At 46.1% G+C, this 14,269-nt stretch overlaps 1 protein-coding gene across 8 annotated transcripts in view; it reads left to right on the forward strand.

The window, feature by feature from the left end:
• PUSL1 (pseudouridine synthase like 1) overlaps positions 1–14,269 on the forward strand; it is a 96,474-nt gene that overhangs the window by 55,690 nt on the left and 26,515 nt on the right. For 7 of the 8 annotated variants that reach the window (XM_075603672.1, XM_075603670.1, XM_075603677.1 and 4 more), the window contains one exon: positions 6,514–6,701. In XM_075603672.1, coding sequence (XP_075459787.1) covers positions 6,514–6,701 — 188 coding nt within the window. Of the gene's footprint in view, positions 1–4,629; positions 4,777–6,513; positions 6,702–14,269 lie in introns of those variants that run through there. The other variant, XM_075603676.1, reaches the window with a different exon arrangement.

Here is a 14,269-nt window from a genome sequence, read left to right on the forward strand (position 1 = left end):
CATACATACATACATACATACATATATATATATATATATATACATATATATACATACACACACACACACACACACACACACACACACACACACACACACACACACACACAGGTCCGGAAATAATTGGACACTGACACAATTTTCATAATTTTGGCTCTGTACGCCACCACAATGGATTTGAAATGAAACAACCGAGATGCAATAGAAGTGCAGACTTTCAGCTTTAATTCAAGGGGTTGAACAAAAATATTGTATGAAACTTTAGGAATTGCAACCATTTTCATACACAGTCCCCTTATTTCAGGGGCTCAAATGTAATTGGACAAATTAACACAATCATAAATAAAATGTTCATTTGTAATACTTTGTCGAGAATCCTTTGCAGGCAATGACTGCTTGAAATCTGGAACGCATGGACATCACCAAACGCTGGGTTTCCTCCTTTGTGATGCTTTGCCAGGTCTTTACTGCAGCTGTCTTCAGTTGTTGTTTGTTCGTGGGTCTTTCTGCCTTAAGTTTTGTCTTCAGCAAGTGAAATGCATGCTCGATCGGGTTGAGATCAGGTGATTGACTCGGCCATTGCAGAATATTCCACTTCTTTGCCTTAAAAAACTCCTGGTTTGTTTTCACAGTATGTTTTTTGTTCATTGCCCATCTGTAAAGTGAAGCGCCGTCCAATCAACTTTGCTGAATTTGGCTGAATCTGAGCAGACAATACTGTATATCCCTATACACTTCAGAATTAATCCGGCTGCTTCTGTCTTCTGTCACATCATCAATAAACTCTAGTGACCCAGTACCATTGTAAGCCATGCATGCCCATGCCATCACATTGCCTCCACCGTGTTTTACAGATGATGTGGTATGCTTCGGATCTTGAGCCGTTCCAAACCTTCTCCATACTTTTTTCTTCCCATCATTCTGGTATAGGTTGATCTCAGTTACTTCTGTCCAAAGAATGCTGTTCCAGAACTGGGCTGGCTTTTTAGATATTGTTTGGCAAAGTCTAATCTGGCCTTTCTATTCTTGAGGCTTATGAATGGTTTGCACCTTGTGGTGAACCATCTGTATTTGCTCTCCTGAAGTCTTCTCTTTATGGTAGACTTGGATAATGATATGCCTACCTCCTGGAGAGTGTTCTTCACTTGGCTGGATGTTGTGAAGGGGTTTTTCTTTACCATGGAAAGGATCCTACTATCATCCACCACTGTTGTCTTCCGTGGACGTCCAGGCCTTTTTGTGTTGCTGAGCTCACCAGTGCGTTTTTTTCCCCTCAGAATGTACCAAACTGTTGATTTGGCCGCTCCTAATGTTCCTGCTATCTCTCTGATGGATTCTCTTTTTTTTCAGCCTAAGGATGCCTTGTTTCACTTGCATTGAGAGCTCCTTTGACCACATGTTGTGGGTTCACAGCAACAGCTTCCAAATGCGAATGCAACACCTGGAATCAACTCCAGACCTTTTACCTGCTTAATTGATGATGAAATAACGAAGGAATAGACCACACTTTTGGTCCCAATTACTTTTGGTCCCTTGAAAAAGAGGGGGCTACATATTAAAGAGATGTGATTCCTAAACCCTTCCTCCAATTTGGATGTGAATACCCTCAAATGAAAGCTGACAGACTGCACTTTAAAACCATATTCATTATTTAACTGTAACTTGAATTTATTTTACTACACAGCCGAAATAACAAAACTAATAATTAAGTGCCGGGGGTCTGTGCAAGGCCTATGTAATACACTTACCTACCCTTCCAGCGTCACGTCGTCATGGTAACCCGGTGTCAAATGATGCAGCGGGGTCACGTTACCATGGCAACGTGATGTCACATGCCCCCGCGCATTATTTGACGCCTGGGGGGCGCGAGGCGCCGAGGAGAGCAGGCGGGTACGCACGGGGAAAAGTTTGGCACCCCTGGTTTAGCAAGGGAAGAAAACATGAGAGCCGGAGCTTTTGTAAATGTTTCCCACTCAAAAAGCAAACACAAAGCCCCAATACATTTGAAAAAGACCCCCACCTCCCCAATACATTTTTAAAAGACCCCCAACGCCCCAATACATTTTAAAAAGCCCCCACCGCCCCAATACATTTTAAAAAGACCCCCGCCGCCCCAATACATTTTTAAAAGACCTCCACTGCCTCAATACATTTTATAATGACCCCCACGCCCCCAATACGTATTGAAAAAATCTGTCCGCACGGGTAAAATCATCATCATCATCATATCTCCCCCAGCACCCATCATCATATCTCTCCCAGCACCCCTCATCATCAACCTCATATCTCCCTTAGCACCCATCATCATCATCCTCATATCTCCCCCAGCACCCCACGTCGTCATATCTCCCCAGCACGCTTCATCATCATCATCATCATCATCCTCATATACCCACCCGCCTGCATCTCACAACCACCCCCCCCCCCCATATATGCCTACCTGAGGCGGGAGGAGAGACTGATATCATGCGGTTGCCGGCAGAGGAGGCGGCAGGGGGTGGCGGTGAGCTGGCAGCAGAACAGGCAGGACTGCACGCACGCTCTCATTCTAGCTAGCACCAGGCACCAGAAGTGCTGCACTGCTAGAGCGCGCTCCTGAAGTCCTGAGAGCAGGCTGTGGAGCGAGAGAGCCGGGAAGAGCAAGGAAAGCCGTCGCGGGCCTCACAGTGAGTGCGGGCGGCCCGTGTCTGTAGGTGGAACCCCTGGGACTGCTCCGCTGAACCCTGGTTGGGAATCACTGTATTAAATAATACTTACTGCATTTAAAAAAATGCAACTCGTAATGCTATTTTTAATGAGCTTTAATACACTGAGCATCCTTTGATTTCTATAGCAAGCTGTAGCACATGTTCAAGTGCAAGATCTTTGCAACACTTTCCTGTTTGTGATAATTTGTTACCAATGTTCTCAGCAGTTTGAGCTGCAAACTGTAACAATAGGCAATGTTAACCGTAGTAATATCACACTGACTGAAGGATTGATTGAAACTGAAAGGCGGCCATTACGTGAACCCAGGGAAGCTGGATATTTGCCGAACGATCACGGGAGAACAAAGTGATTAACAGTTTAGGTAATTAGTTTACAATAAAGGTAATCAAAGACTGCGGGAGGGGCGGTTTCGGGGGGGCGTGGCCGTGACATCACGGAACTGGTTCGCCCTCATTGGACAAACCGCTCACGTGACCCTGGCCGTCACAGACAAAAAGCGATGTCTCTGCAAGCAGCTCTGCGGCCAACGCGCATGCGCGCTATACACAATCATCACATTACCCTAATGTGATTAATCGCGCAGCTCTCTCTCTCTCGCGTGCACGGGCGCAAGCAGCATGGACACGGCCTAATGTCAATAACACAGGATCTCTACCATTCAACCATCATCAATATACACAGGGAATCTTACCATTCTTTGGTCAACCACCAGAAATATCTGCCAGGATTCATTTTTTGCATCATTTTCGGGAAATTGAAAAACAACAGGTCTCATTTCCTCTAAGGGGATTTAATCCTTTTGCCACTTAAAAGAAGACGCCGATTTTTTTTTTTTTTCCTCTAAAGAATCTCTGAAGGAATGTTGCGTATTTTTTTACCAGACTGTATTTTGGGTAATCATGACTAAGACTGTATGCGCCCAGATGAGAGAGTAAGGGGTTACACCCCTCATGCAGCAGGCCACATGTGCTTGTGCGTAAGAATGACTGGGATTTAAGCTGGCAGCGCTAGAAAGCCAGTCGTTAGTCAGTGCACGGGGAATATCTGCTTTCTGTTCTGCCGCTGAGCAATACGACTTTCCTTCTTAATCAGAACCACATGTAAACTGAAACAACACAGACAGAGGGAAGGGGGAAGAATTGAGTCTTTTTTTTTGTTCTGGTTCCCAGGCATAACCCGGCCGTCTTGGTTACAGAGTATACATTTATTCTGCGCTTCCCCCCCACTGGGTAAGCTCCATGAGGCTTATCTATGGAAAATTAGCGGGAGGGCTGGAAGGCAGCCGCGGGATGGGGATTCCAACGGTACATCCATGCGGTTTCACTCACGGTAGCAGATGGAATTGGTGGGGAAAAGAGAAGCTTGTGGTTGAGGCTTTGGGAGCCGAAGTGGGATGTAGGCCCGGTCAGCAGCTCCGTCTGATGTCGGGACAGTCACTTAATCTCTCTGTTGATGGCACCATCTGAAAACGATGGCAGAGATCTCCTCTTTGAGGAAACGGCAATTTGCACACTGTCAGCACTATATGGAAGTAGAGTAATGTGGCAATGGATTCACTTTTCCTAATGTGTGCACAGAAAAAGGATGACAGGGATAATTGGGCGTGACGATGGGAAACCCACAAATTAGATTGTAAGCTCTTCAAACGGATTAACATTTACTGCAGGTTGCATTACAAGCTTGCCCCCACCCCATACACCAGGGGATGGTAACCCCAGTCCTCAAGGGCCACCAACAGGTCAGGTTTTAAGGATATGTCCCTGCTTCAACAAAGGTCGCTCAGTCTTTTGACTCAGCCACTGATTGAGCCACCTGTGCTGAAGCAGGGATATCCTTAAAACCTGACCTGTTGGTGGCCCTTGAGGACTGGCGTTGCCCACCCCTGCCCTTCACACACGCTTGCATCGCTCCTAGTATGTATACTGACAATAAGGCAGCCCTGGTTTTATACCAGTGGGATTGGAGGCTTAGCTACGAACCTCTGTCTGACCACCGGGATGAATCCCAGCACAGCCTTCCCAGAACCACATTGATCAGAGGATCAGGAAACAATGATCAGTGTAAAAGGTAAGGGTGGGGTGGTGTACACCGACAAACACTGCAGTCTGATCAGAGGGATCCCACACATGCTTAGATTGTAAGCTCTTCGGGGCAGGGGCTCCTTTTCCTTTTAGTTACAATTATGCCTGTAGCGCTTATTCCTATTATGTGTTATATTTTGATGTCACATGTACAGTATTGCTGCTCAGGACAGGCACGTCAAACTCAGAATAGGTGGGGGTCCAACTCTTAAATCCGACGGCAAGACTCGGGCCGCATCATCAGCGCGGCGGGAGGGGAAAGAAAGGAGCCTGAGGCGCGACTTGCATAGTCACTATAACTAGGTGTACATTTTGTTTCTTTATCTTATCTTGTTACAAATATGTAAATGACACTGGTATCTCTCTCTCCCCATCACCTCTCTTTCTTTCTCTCTCCCACTCCTCCCCATCCTCCCTCTCTCTCCCTCATGACCCTCTTTCTCCTCTCTCCCCCAACCCCCCCATCCCCTCCCTCCCTCTCCCCATCCCCTCCCTCTCTATCCCCATCCCCTCTCTCTCCTCCCCATCCCCTCTCTCTCCTCCCCATCCCCTCACCTTCTCCCCATCCCCTCACCTTCTATTCCCCCCCACACCATACCTTCTCTTCCCCCCTCCCCCCACACACCATACCTTCTCTTCCCCCCTCCCCCCACACACCATACCTTCTCTTCCCCCCTCCCCCCACACACCATACCTTCTCTTCCCCCCGCCCCCCACACACCATACCTTCTCTTCCCCCCGCCCCCCCCCCCCCACACCATACCTTCTCTTTCCGTCCCCTCTCTCTCCCCCATCCCCTCTCTCTCTCGTCAGGTGGGAGGGCGAATGATGAAGCGGGTCGGTGATTGATTGGGCGGGTAATTGATTGAGGTGATTGGGTGGGAGAGTTGATTGATGGGGCGGGTGGGCGATTGACGGAATCAAATGGAAATGGAAATGGTTATTGATGGAATGAGACGGGTGATTGTTGGGGAGGAGGGTGCTTTATGTGGCGATTGGGTGGACAGGAGGGTGATAGATGGGGTGGGCCGGTGATTGATGGAGTGATAATGTGGGCCAGTGATCGGGTGGGAGGGTGATTGATGGGGCGATCAGGTGGGCAGACTCGCCCCTCATGCTTGGTGCCTGCAGGGTTCCCGCGCATCATGTGACCACGCGGGCCGCCTGGCCGCGTTTTGTGGGCCGCAGCCGCGTGTTTGAGAAACCTGACTTCAGCCATATCTGAAATGGGATATACAGGCGCGATATACCAATGCAAAGAACCCTTGCAGCTGCATCAGGTGTGAGAGCAAGTTTGCTGCATTTGGTGCAGATTCCTATGCCACGCCAGACCTGGCTTTGTGTTGCTATGGAGAAAACAATGTAGAATGTCATACGTCCCACTAAACGCCACCTCTTATACCACAAGCTGACTCACAGGACAAATATTTAAGCCAAGAACAAACATTAACGCTGGGAGATGCAATATATTCCAAAATTGTCTTGATACATTCCCAATATCTCTCTGCTGGTAAAATAAATCAATACTATCTCATTCAGCCATGAGAAGGTTGTGCCAAGTGGTCAAGATGACAGAAAGCCGGTGTAAGTCCAGTTTGAGGGGCTACTGCTTTAGACACGCACAATGCATTACAGGGAGGATTTAGTGTCATTGTATCATACATATTATGGTAACGTGGGCCTTTTCCTTTTCCCATTTCTCACCCTTCACCTCTGGCCGTAGATGGCGGCACAGAAGCTGAGGCCTGTTGGCAGCATCAAGTTTTCCATCTCCAGTCGCACAGACACCGGGGTCCACGCAATCTGTAACACGGCTCACGTGGATATCGAGAGGGCAGCAGGGAAACCCCCGTTCACAGAGACCGTACTGGTGCAAGCGCTGAACCATCACTTGCAACCTGAATCCATCAGGTGAGCCAGGCGAAATGGCAGCGTAAAGCAAGGAGTCTAATCGTGTCAATCGCTCGGCGGCCCACCGTGCACAGCCCCCCCACCGTCTCTTTTATTGCGCTGTACTGTGTAACTCATCATCAAGAGCAAACAACATAGTACAATGTCACCTCTGTGCTGATGACACACAAATGTACCTTTCAAACCTTGACCTTACACCTGCTGTACAGGCCAAAGTCTCTGAATGTCTCTCCGCTATATCATCCTATATAACCCTCTGCTGACTCAAACTTAGCGTGTCCAAGACCGAGCTCATCATACTTCCTCCCAAGCCTGGCCCCTTCTACATTACTGCTGGCAGCACTATCATACACACAGTATCACACGCACACTGCCCAGGGGTCACATTTTCCTTGTGTTAACACACACCTGAATGCTCCACAGCACCAAACTGCTAAAACTTCGGCTTTTATAGAGGTGGTCACACTTGCTGATGATCAATTAATCAAGGGCATTTGATTAGCAGCACCTGTCTGCTACTTAGCATCTTAATTCCTATGGAAGCAGTAAGGGTGTACTTAGTTTTTCACACATAGCTTCTCCATTTTGGCTTTATTTTTGTTAAATAAATGATGACACGGTGTAATATGTTGTGTTGTTGTTCATCTGAGGTTGTATTTACCTAATTTTAAGATCTGCTTAAAACTGTGCATCATATATTATATATATTTATTTTTTTATTATTATTTTTAATGGCTTACATACCTTGTTAATGAGGTGGTTGGAAAATATTATTATCTTGGATCATTACATTATTCATGGCCCTTGACCCTGGATGGGGGAGGAGCTTGCACTTTGGCATTTTATTCGGGGGGGGGGGCGGAAGTGGTTTTTGTTGGCTTCTACTTAAGTCCCTAGATGTGTTATTTGTTATATCCTGATGGAGGTATAGATATTGCACTGAAACGTTGTCTGGACCAGAGTGCGTTATACTATAACATTTTCACTGGACCAGAGTGAGTTATACTGTAACGTTTTCACTGGACCAGAGTGCGTTATACTGTAACGTTTTCACTGGGCCAGAGTGCGTTATACTGTAACGTTTTCACTGGACCAGAGTGCGTTATACTGTAACGTTTTCACTGGACCAGAGCGCGTTATACTGTAACGTTTTCACTGGACCAGAGTGCGTTATACTGTAACGTTTTCACTGGACCAGAGCGCGTTATACTGTAACGTTTTCACTGGGCCAGAGTGCGTTATACTATAACGTTTTCACTGGACCAGAGTGCGTTATACTGTACCGTTTTCACTGGACCAGAGCGCGTTATACTGTAACGTTTTCACTGGACCAGAGTGCGTTATACTGTAACGTTTTCACTGGACCAGAGCGCGTTATACTGTAACGTTTTCACTGGACCAGAGTGCGTTATACTGTAACGTTTTCACTGGACCAGAGCGCGTTATACTGTAACGTTTTCACTGGACCAGAGCGCGTTATACTGTAACGTTTTCACTGGACCAGAGCGCGTTATACTGTAACGTTTTCACTGGACCAGAGCGCGTTATACTGTAACGTTTTCACTGGACCAGAGCGCGTTATACTGTAACTTTTTCACTGGACCAGAGTGCGTTATACTGTAACGTTTTCACTGGACCAGAGCGCGTTATACTGTAACGTTTTCACTGGACCAGAGTGCGTTATACTTTAACATTTTCACTGGACCAGAGTGCGTTATACTGTAACGTTTTCACTGGCCCAGAGTGCGTTATACTGTAACGTTTTCACTGGACCAGAGTGCGTTATACTGTAACGTTTTCACTGGACCAGAGCGCGTTATACTGTAACGTTTTCACTGGACCAGAGTGCGTTATACTATAACGTTTTCACTGGACCAGAGCGCGTTATACTGTAACGTTTTCACTGGACCAGAGCGCGTTATACTGTAACGTTTTCACTGGACCAGAGTGCGTTATACTATAACGTTTTCACTGGACCAGAGTGCGTTATACTGTAACGTTTTCACTGGACCAGAGCGCGTTATACTGTAACGTTTTCACTGGCCTAGAGTGCGTTATACTGTAACGTTTTCACTGGACCAGAGTGCGTTATATTGTAACGTTTTCACTGGACCAGAGTGCGTTATACTGTAACGTTTTCACTGGACCAGAGCGCGTTATACTGTAACGTTTTCACTGGACCAGAGCGCGTTATACTGTAACGTTTTCACTGGCCCAGAGTGCGTTATACTGTAACGTTTTCACTGGACCAGAGCGCGTTATACTGTAACGTTTTCACTGGACCAGAGTGCGTTATACTGTAACGTTTTCACTGGACCAGAGTGCGTTATACTGTAACGTTTTCACTGGACCAGAGTGCGTTATACTGTAACGTTTTCACTGGACCAGAGTGCGTTATACTTTACCGTTTTCACTGGACCAGAGTGCGTTATACTGTAACGTTTTCACTGGACCAGAGTGCGTTATACTTTACCGTTTTCACTGGACCAGAGTGCGTTATACTGTAACGTTTTCACTGGACCAGAGCGCGTTATACTGTAACGTTTTCACTGGACCAGAGTGCGTTATACTGTAACGTTTTCACTGGACCAGAGTGCGTTATACTGTAACGTTTTCACTGGACCAGAGTGCGTTATACTGTAACGTTTTCACTGGACCAGAGTGCGTTATACTGTAACGTTTTCACTGGACCAGAGTGCGTTATACTTTACCGTTTTCACTGGACCAGAGTGCGTTATACTGTAACGTTTTCACTGGCCCAGAGTGCGTTATACTGTAACGTTTTCACTGGACCAGAGTGCGTTATACTGTAACGTTTTCACTGGACCAGAGTGCGTTATACTGTAACGTTTTCACTGGACCAGAGTGCGTTATACTTTACCGTTTTCACTGGACCAGAGCGCGTTATACTGTAACGTTTTCACTGGCCCAGAGTGCGTTATACTGTAACGTTTTCACTGGACCAGAGTGCGTTATACTGTAACCTTTTCACTGGACCAGAGCGCGTTATACTGTAACGTTTTCACTTTACCAGAGCGCGTTATACTGTAACGTTTTCACTGGACCAGAGTGCGTTATACTGTAACGTTTTCACTGGACCAGAGTGCGTTATACTGTAACGTTTTCACTGGACCAGAGCGCGTTATACTGTAACGTTTTCACTGGGCCAGAGTGCGTTATACTATAACGTTTTCACTGGACCAGAGTGCGTTATACTGTAACGTTTTCACTGGGCCAGAGCGCGTTATACTGTAACGTTTTCACTGGCCCAGAGTGCGTTATACTGTAACGTTTTCACTGGACCAGAGTGCGTTATACTGTAACGTTTTCACTGGCCCAGAGTGCGTTATACTGTAACGTTTTCACTGGACCAGAGCGCGTTATACTGTAACGTTTTCACTGGACCAGAGTGCGTTATACTGTAACCTTTTCACTGGACCAGAGCGCGTTATACTGTAACGTTTTCACTGGACCAGAGTGCGTTATACTGTAACCTTTTCACTGGACCAGAGCGCGTTATACTGTAACGTTTTCACTTTACCAGAGCGCGTTATACTGTAACGTTTTCACTGGACCAGAGTGCGTTATACTGTAACGTTTTCACTGGACCAGAGTGCGTTATACTGTAACGTTTTCACTGGACCAGAGTGCGTTATACTGTAACGTTTTCACTGGACCAGAGTGCGTTATACTGTAACGTTTTCACTGGACCAGAGTGCGTTATACTGTAACGTTTTCACTGGACCAGAGTGCGTTATACTGTAACGTTTTCACTGGACCAGAGCGCGTTATACTGTAACGTTTTCACTGGCCCAGAGTGCGTTATACTGTAACGTTTTCACTGGACCAGAGTGCGTTATACTGTAACGTTTTCACTGGACCAGAGTGCGTTATACTGTAACGTTTTCACTGGACCAGAGTGCGTTATACTTTACCGTTTTCACTGGACCAGAGCGCGTTATACTGTAACGTTTTCACTGGCCCAGAGTGCGTTATACTGTAACGTTTTCACTGGACCAGAGTGCGTTATACTGTAACGTTTTCACTGGACCAGAGGGCGTTATACTGTAACGTTTTCACTGGACCAGAGCGCGTTATACTGTAACGTTTTCACTGGACCAGAGTGCGTTATACTGTAACGTTTTCACTGGACCAGAGTGCGTTATACTGTAACGTTTTCACTGGACCAGAGTGCGTTATACTGTAACGTTTTCACTGGACCAGAGCGCGTTATACTGTAACGTTTTCACTGGACCAGAGTGCGTTATACTGTAACGTTTTCACTGGACCAGAGTGCGTTATACTTTACCGTTTTCACTGGACCAGAGCGCGTTATACTGTAACGTTTTCACTGGCCCAGAGTGCGTTATACTGTAACGTTTTCACTGGACCAGAGTGCGTTATACTGTAACCTTTTCACTGGACCAGAGCGCGTTATACTGTAACGTTTTCACTTTACCAGAGCGCGTTATACTGTAACGTTTTCACTGGACCAGAGTGCGTTATACTGTAACGTTTTCACTGGACCAGAGTGCGTTATACTGTAACGTTTTCACTGGACCAGAGCGCGTTATACTGTAACGTTTTCACTGGGCCAGAGTGCGTTATACTATAACGTTTTCACTGGACCAGAGTGCGTTATACTGTAACGTTTTCACTGGGCCAGAGCGCGTTATACTGTAACGTTTTCACTGGCCCAGAGTGCGTTATACTGTAACGTTTTCACTGGACCAGAGTGCGTTATACTGTAACGTTTTCACTGGCCCAGAGTGCGTTATACTGTAACGTTTTCACTGGACCAGAGCGCGTTATACTGTAACGTTTTCACTGGACCAGAGTGCGTTATACTGTAACCTTTTCACTGGACCAGAGCGCGTTATACTGTAACGTTTTCACTTTACCAGAGCGCGTTATACTGTAACGTTTTCACTGGACCAGAGTGCGTTATACTGTAACGTTTTCACTGGACCAGAGTGCGTTATACTGTAACGTTTTCACTGGACCAGAGTGCGTTATACTGTAACGTTTTCACTGGACCAGAGTGCGTTATACTGTAACGTTTTCACTGGACCAGAGTGCGTTATACTGTAACGTTTTCACTGGACCAGAGTGCGTTATACTGTAACGTTTTCACTGGACCAGAGCGCGTTATACTGTAACGTTTTCACTGGCCCAGAGTGCGTTATACTGTAACGTTTTCACTGGACCAGAGTGCGTTATACTGTAACGTTTTCACTGGACCAGAGTGCGTTATACTGTAACGTTTTCACTGGACCAGAGTGCGTTATACTTTACCGTTTTCACTGGACCAGAGCGCGTTATACTGTAACGTTTTCACTGGCCCAGAGTGCGTTATACTGTAACGTTTTCACTGGACCAGAGTGCGTTATACTGTAACGTTTTCACTGGACCAGAGGGCGTTATACTGTAACGTTTTCACTGGACCAGAGCGCGTTATACTGTAACGTTTTCACTGGACCAGAGTGCGTTATACTGTAACGTTTTCACTGGACCAGAGTGCGTTATACTGTAACGTTTTCACTGGACCAGAGTGCGTTATACTGTAACGTTTTCACTGGACCAGAGCGCGTTATACTGTAACGTTTTCACTGGACCAGAGTGCGTTATACTGTAACGTTTTCACTGGACCAGAGCGCGTTATACTGTAACGTTTTCACTGGACCAGAGTGCGTTATACTGTAACGTTTTCACTGGACCAGAGCGCGTTATACTGTAACGTTTTCACTGGACAAGAGCGCGTTATACTGTAACTTTTTCACTGGACCAGAGCGCGTTATACTGTAACGTTTTCACTGGACCAGAGTGCGTTATACTGTAACGTTTTCACTGGACCAGAGTGTGCTATACTGTAACGTTTTCACTGGACCAGAGCGCGTTATACTGTAACGTTTTCACTGGACCAGAGTGCGTTATACTGTAACGTTTTCACTGGACCAGAGCGCGTTATACTGTAACGTTTTCACTGGACCAGAGCGCGTTATACTGTAACGTTTTCACTGGACCAGAGTGCGTTATACTGTAACGTTTTCACTGGCCCAGAGCGCGTTATACTGTAACGTTTTCACTGGACCAGAGTGCGTTATACTGTAACGTTTTCACTGGACCAGAGTGCGTTATACTGTAACGTTTTCACTGGACCAGAGTGCGTTATACTGTAACGTTTTCACTGGACCAGAGTGCGTTATACTGTAACGTTTTCACTGGACCAGAGCGCGTTATACTGTAACGTTTTCACTGGACCAGAGCGCGTTATACTGTAACGTTTTCACTGGACCAGAGCGCGTTATACTGTAACGTTTTCACTGGACCAGAGTGCGTTATACTGTAACGTTTTCACTGGGCCAGAGTGCGTTATACTGTAACGTTTTCACTGGACCAGAGTGCGTTATACTGTAACGTTTTCACTGGACCAGAGCGCGTTATACTGTAACGTTTTCACTGGACCAGAGCGCGTTATACTGTAACGTTTTCACTGGACCAGAGCGCGTTATACTGTAACGTTTTCACTGGCCCAGAGCGCGTTATACTGTAACGTTTTCACTGGACCAGAGTGCGTTATACTGTAACGTTTTCACTGGACCAGAGTGCGTTATACTTTAACGTTTTCACTGGACCAGAGTGCGTTATACTGTAACGTTTTCACTGGAGCAGAGTGCGTTATACTGTAACGTTTTCACTTTACCAGAGCGCGTTATACTGTAACGTTTTCACTGGACCAGAGTGCGTTATACTGTAACGTTTTCACTGGACCAGAGCGCGTTATACTGTAACGTTTTCACTGGACCAGAGTGCGTTATACTGTAACGTTTTCACTGGACCAGAGTGCGTTATACTGTAACGTTTTCACTGGACCAGAGTGCGTTATACTTTAACGTTTTCACTGGACCAGAGTGCGTTATACTGTAACGTTTTCACTGGAGCAGAGTGCGTTATACTGTAACGTTTTCACTTTACCAGAGCGCGTTATACTGTAACGTTTTCACTGGACCAGAGTGCGTTATACTGTAACGTTTTCACTGGACCAGAGCGCGTTATACTGTAACGTTTTCACTGGACCAGAGTGCGTTATACTGTAACGTTTTCACTGGGCCAGAGCGCGTTATACTGTAACGTTTTCACTGGACCAGAGCGCGTTATACTGTAACGTTTTCACTGGACCAGAGTGCGTTATACTGTAACGTTTTCACTGGGCCAGAGTGCGTTATACTGTAACGTTTTCACATTTTTTTCTGACATATGTTTAAGATGAAAAAAAGTCACGTAAATTGGAAGCTTCCATTCTGGGGTTTGGTCCCGCTGCTGTATGCTTTACGCATTCCTCTTTGCAGTATACAGCTTCTCAGCACCTTGTACTCTTTCCTTCTGTTACCATAGCAGCACCTGCAATTTTCTTTAAATAAGTCTTTTTTTTTTAATATAATAACTTTGTGTGTTTTTTTTTATAGTGTGCAAAAAATGTATTTTTTTTTTTTAATTAGTTCATTTAAAGTTACGTACGATTGAGCCACCTGTGCTGAAGCAGGGATGGATGGAGCCACCTGCGCTGA

This window comes from Ascaphus truei, chromosome 6 (genome assembly GCF_040206685.1).
Source record: "Ascaphus truei isolate aAscTru1 chromosome 6, aAscTru1.hap1, whole genome shotgun sequence".
Taxonomy (NCBI): domain Eukaryota; kingdom Metazoa; phylum Chordata; class Amphibia; order Anura; family Ascaphidae; genus Ascaphus; species Ascaphus truei.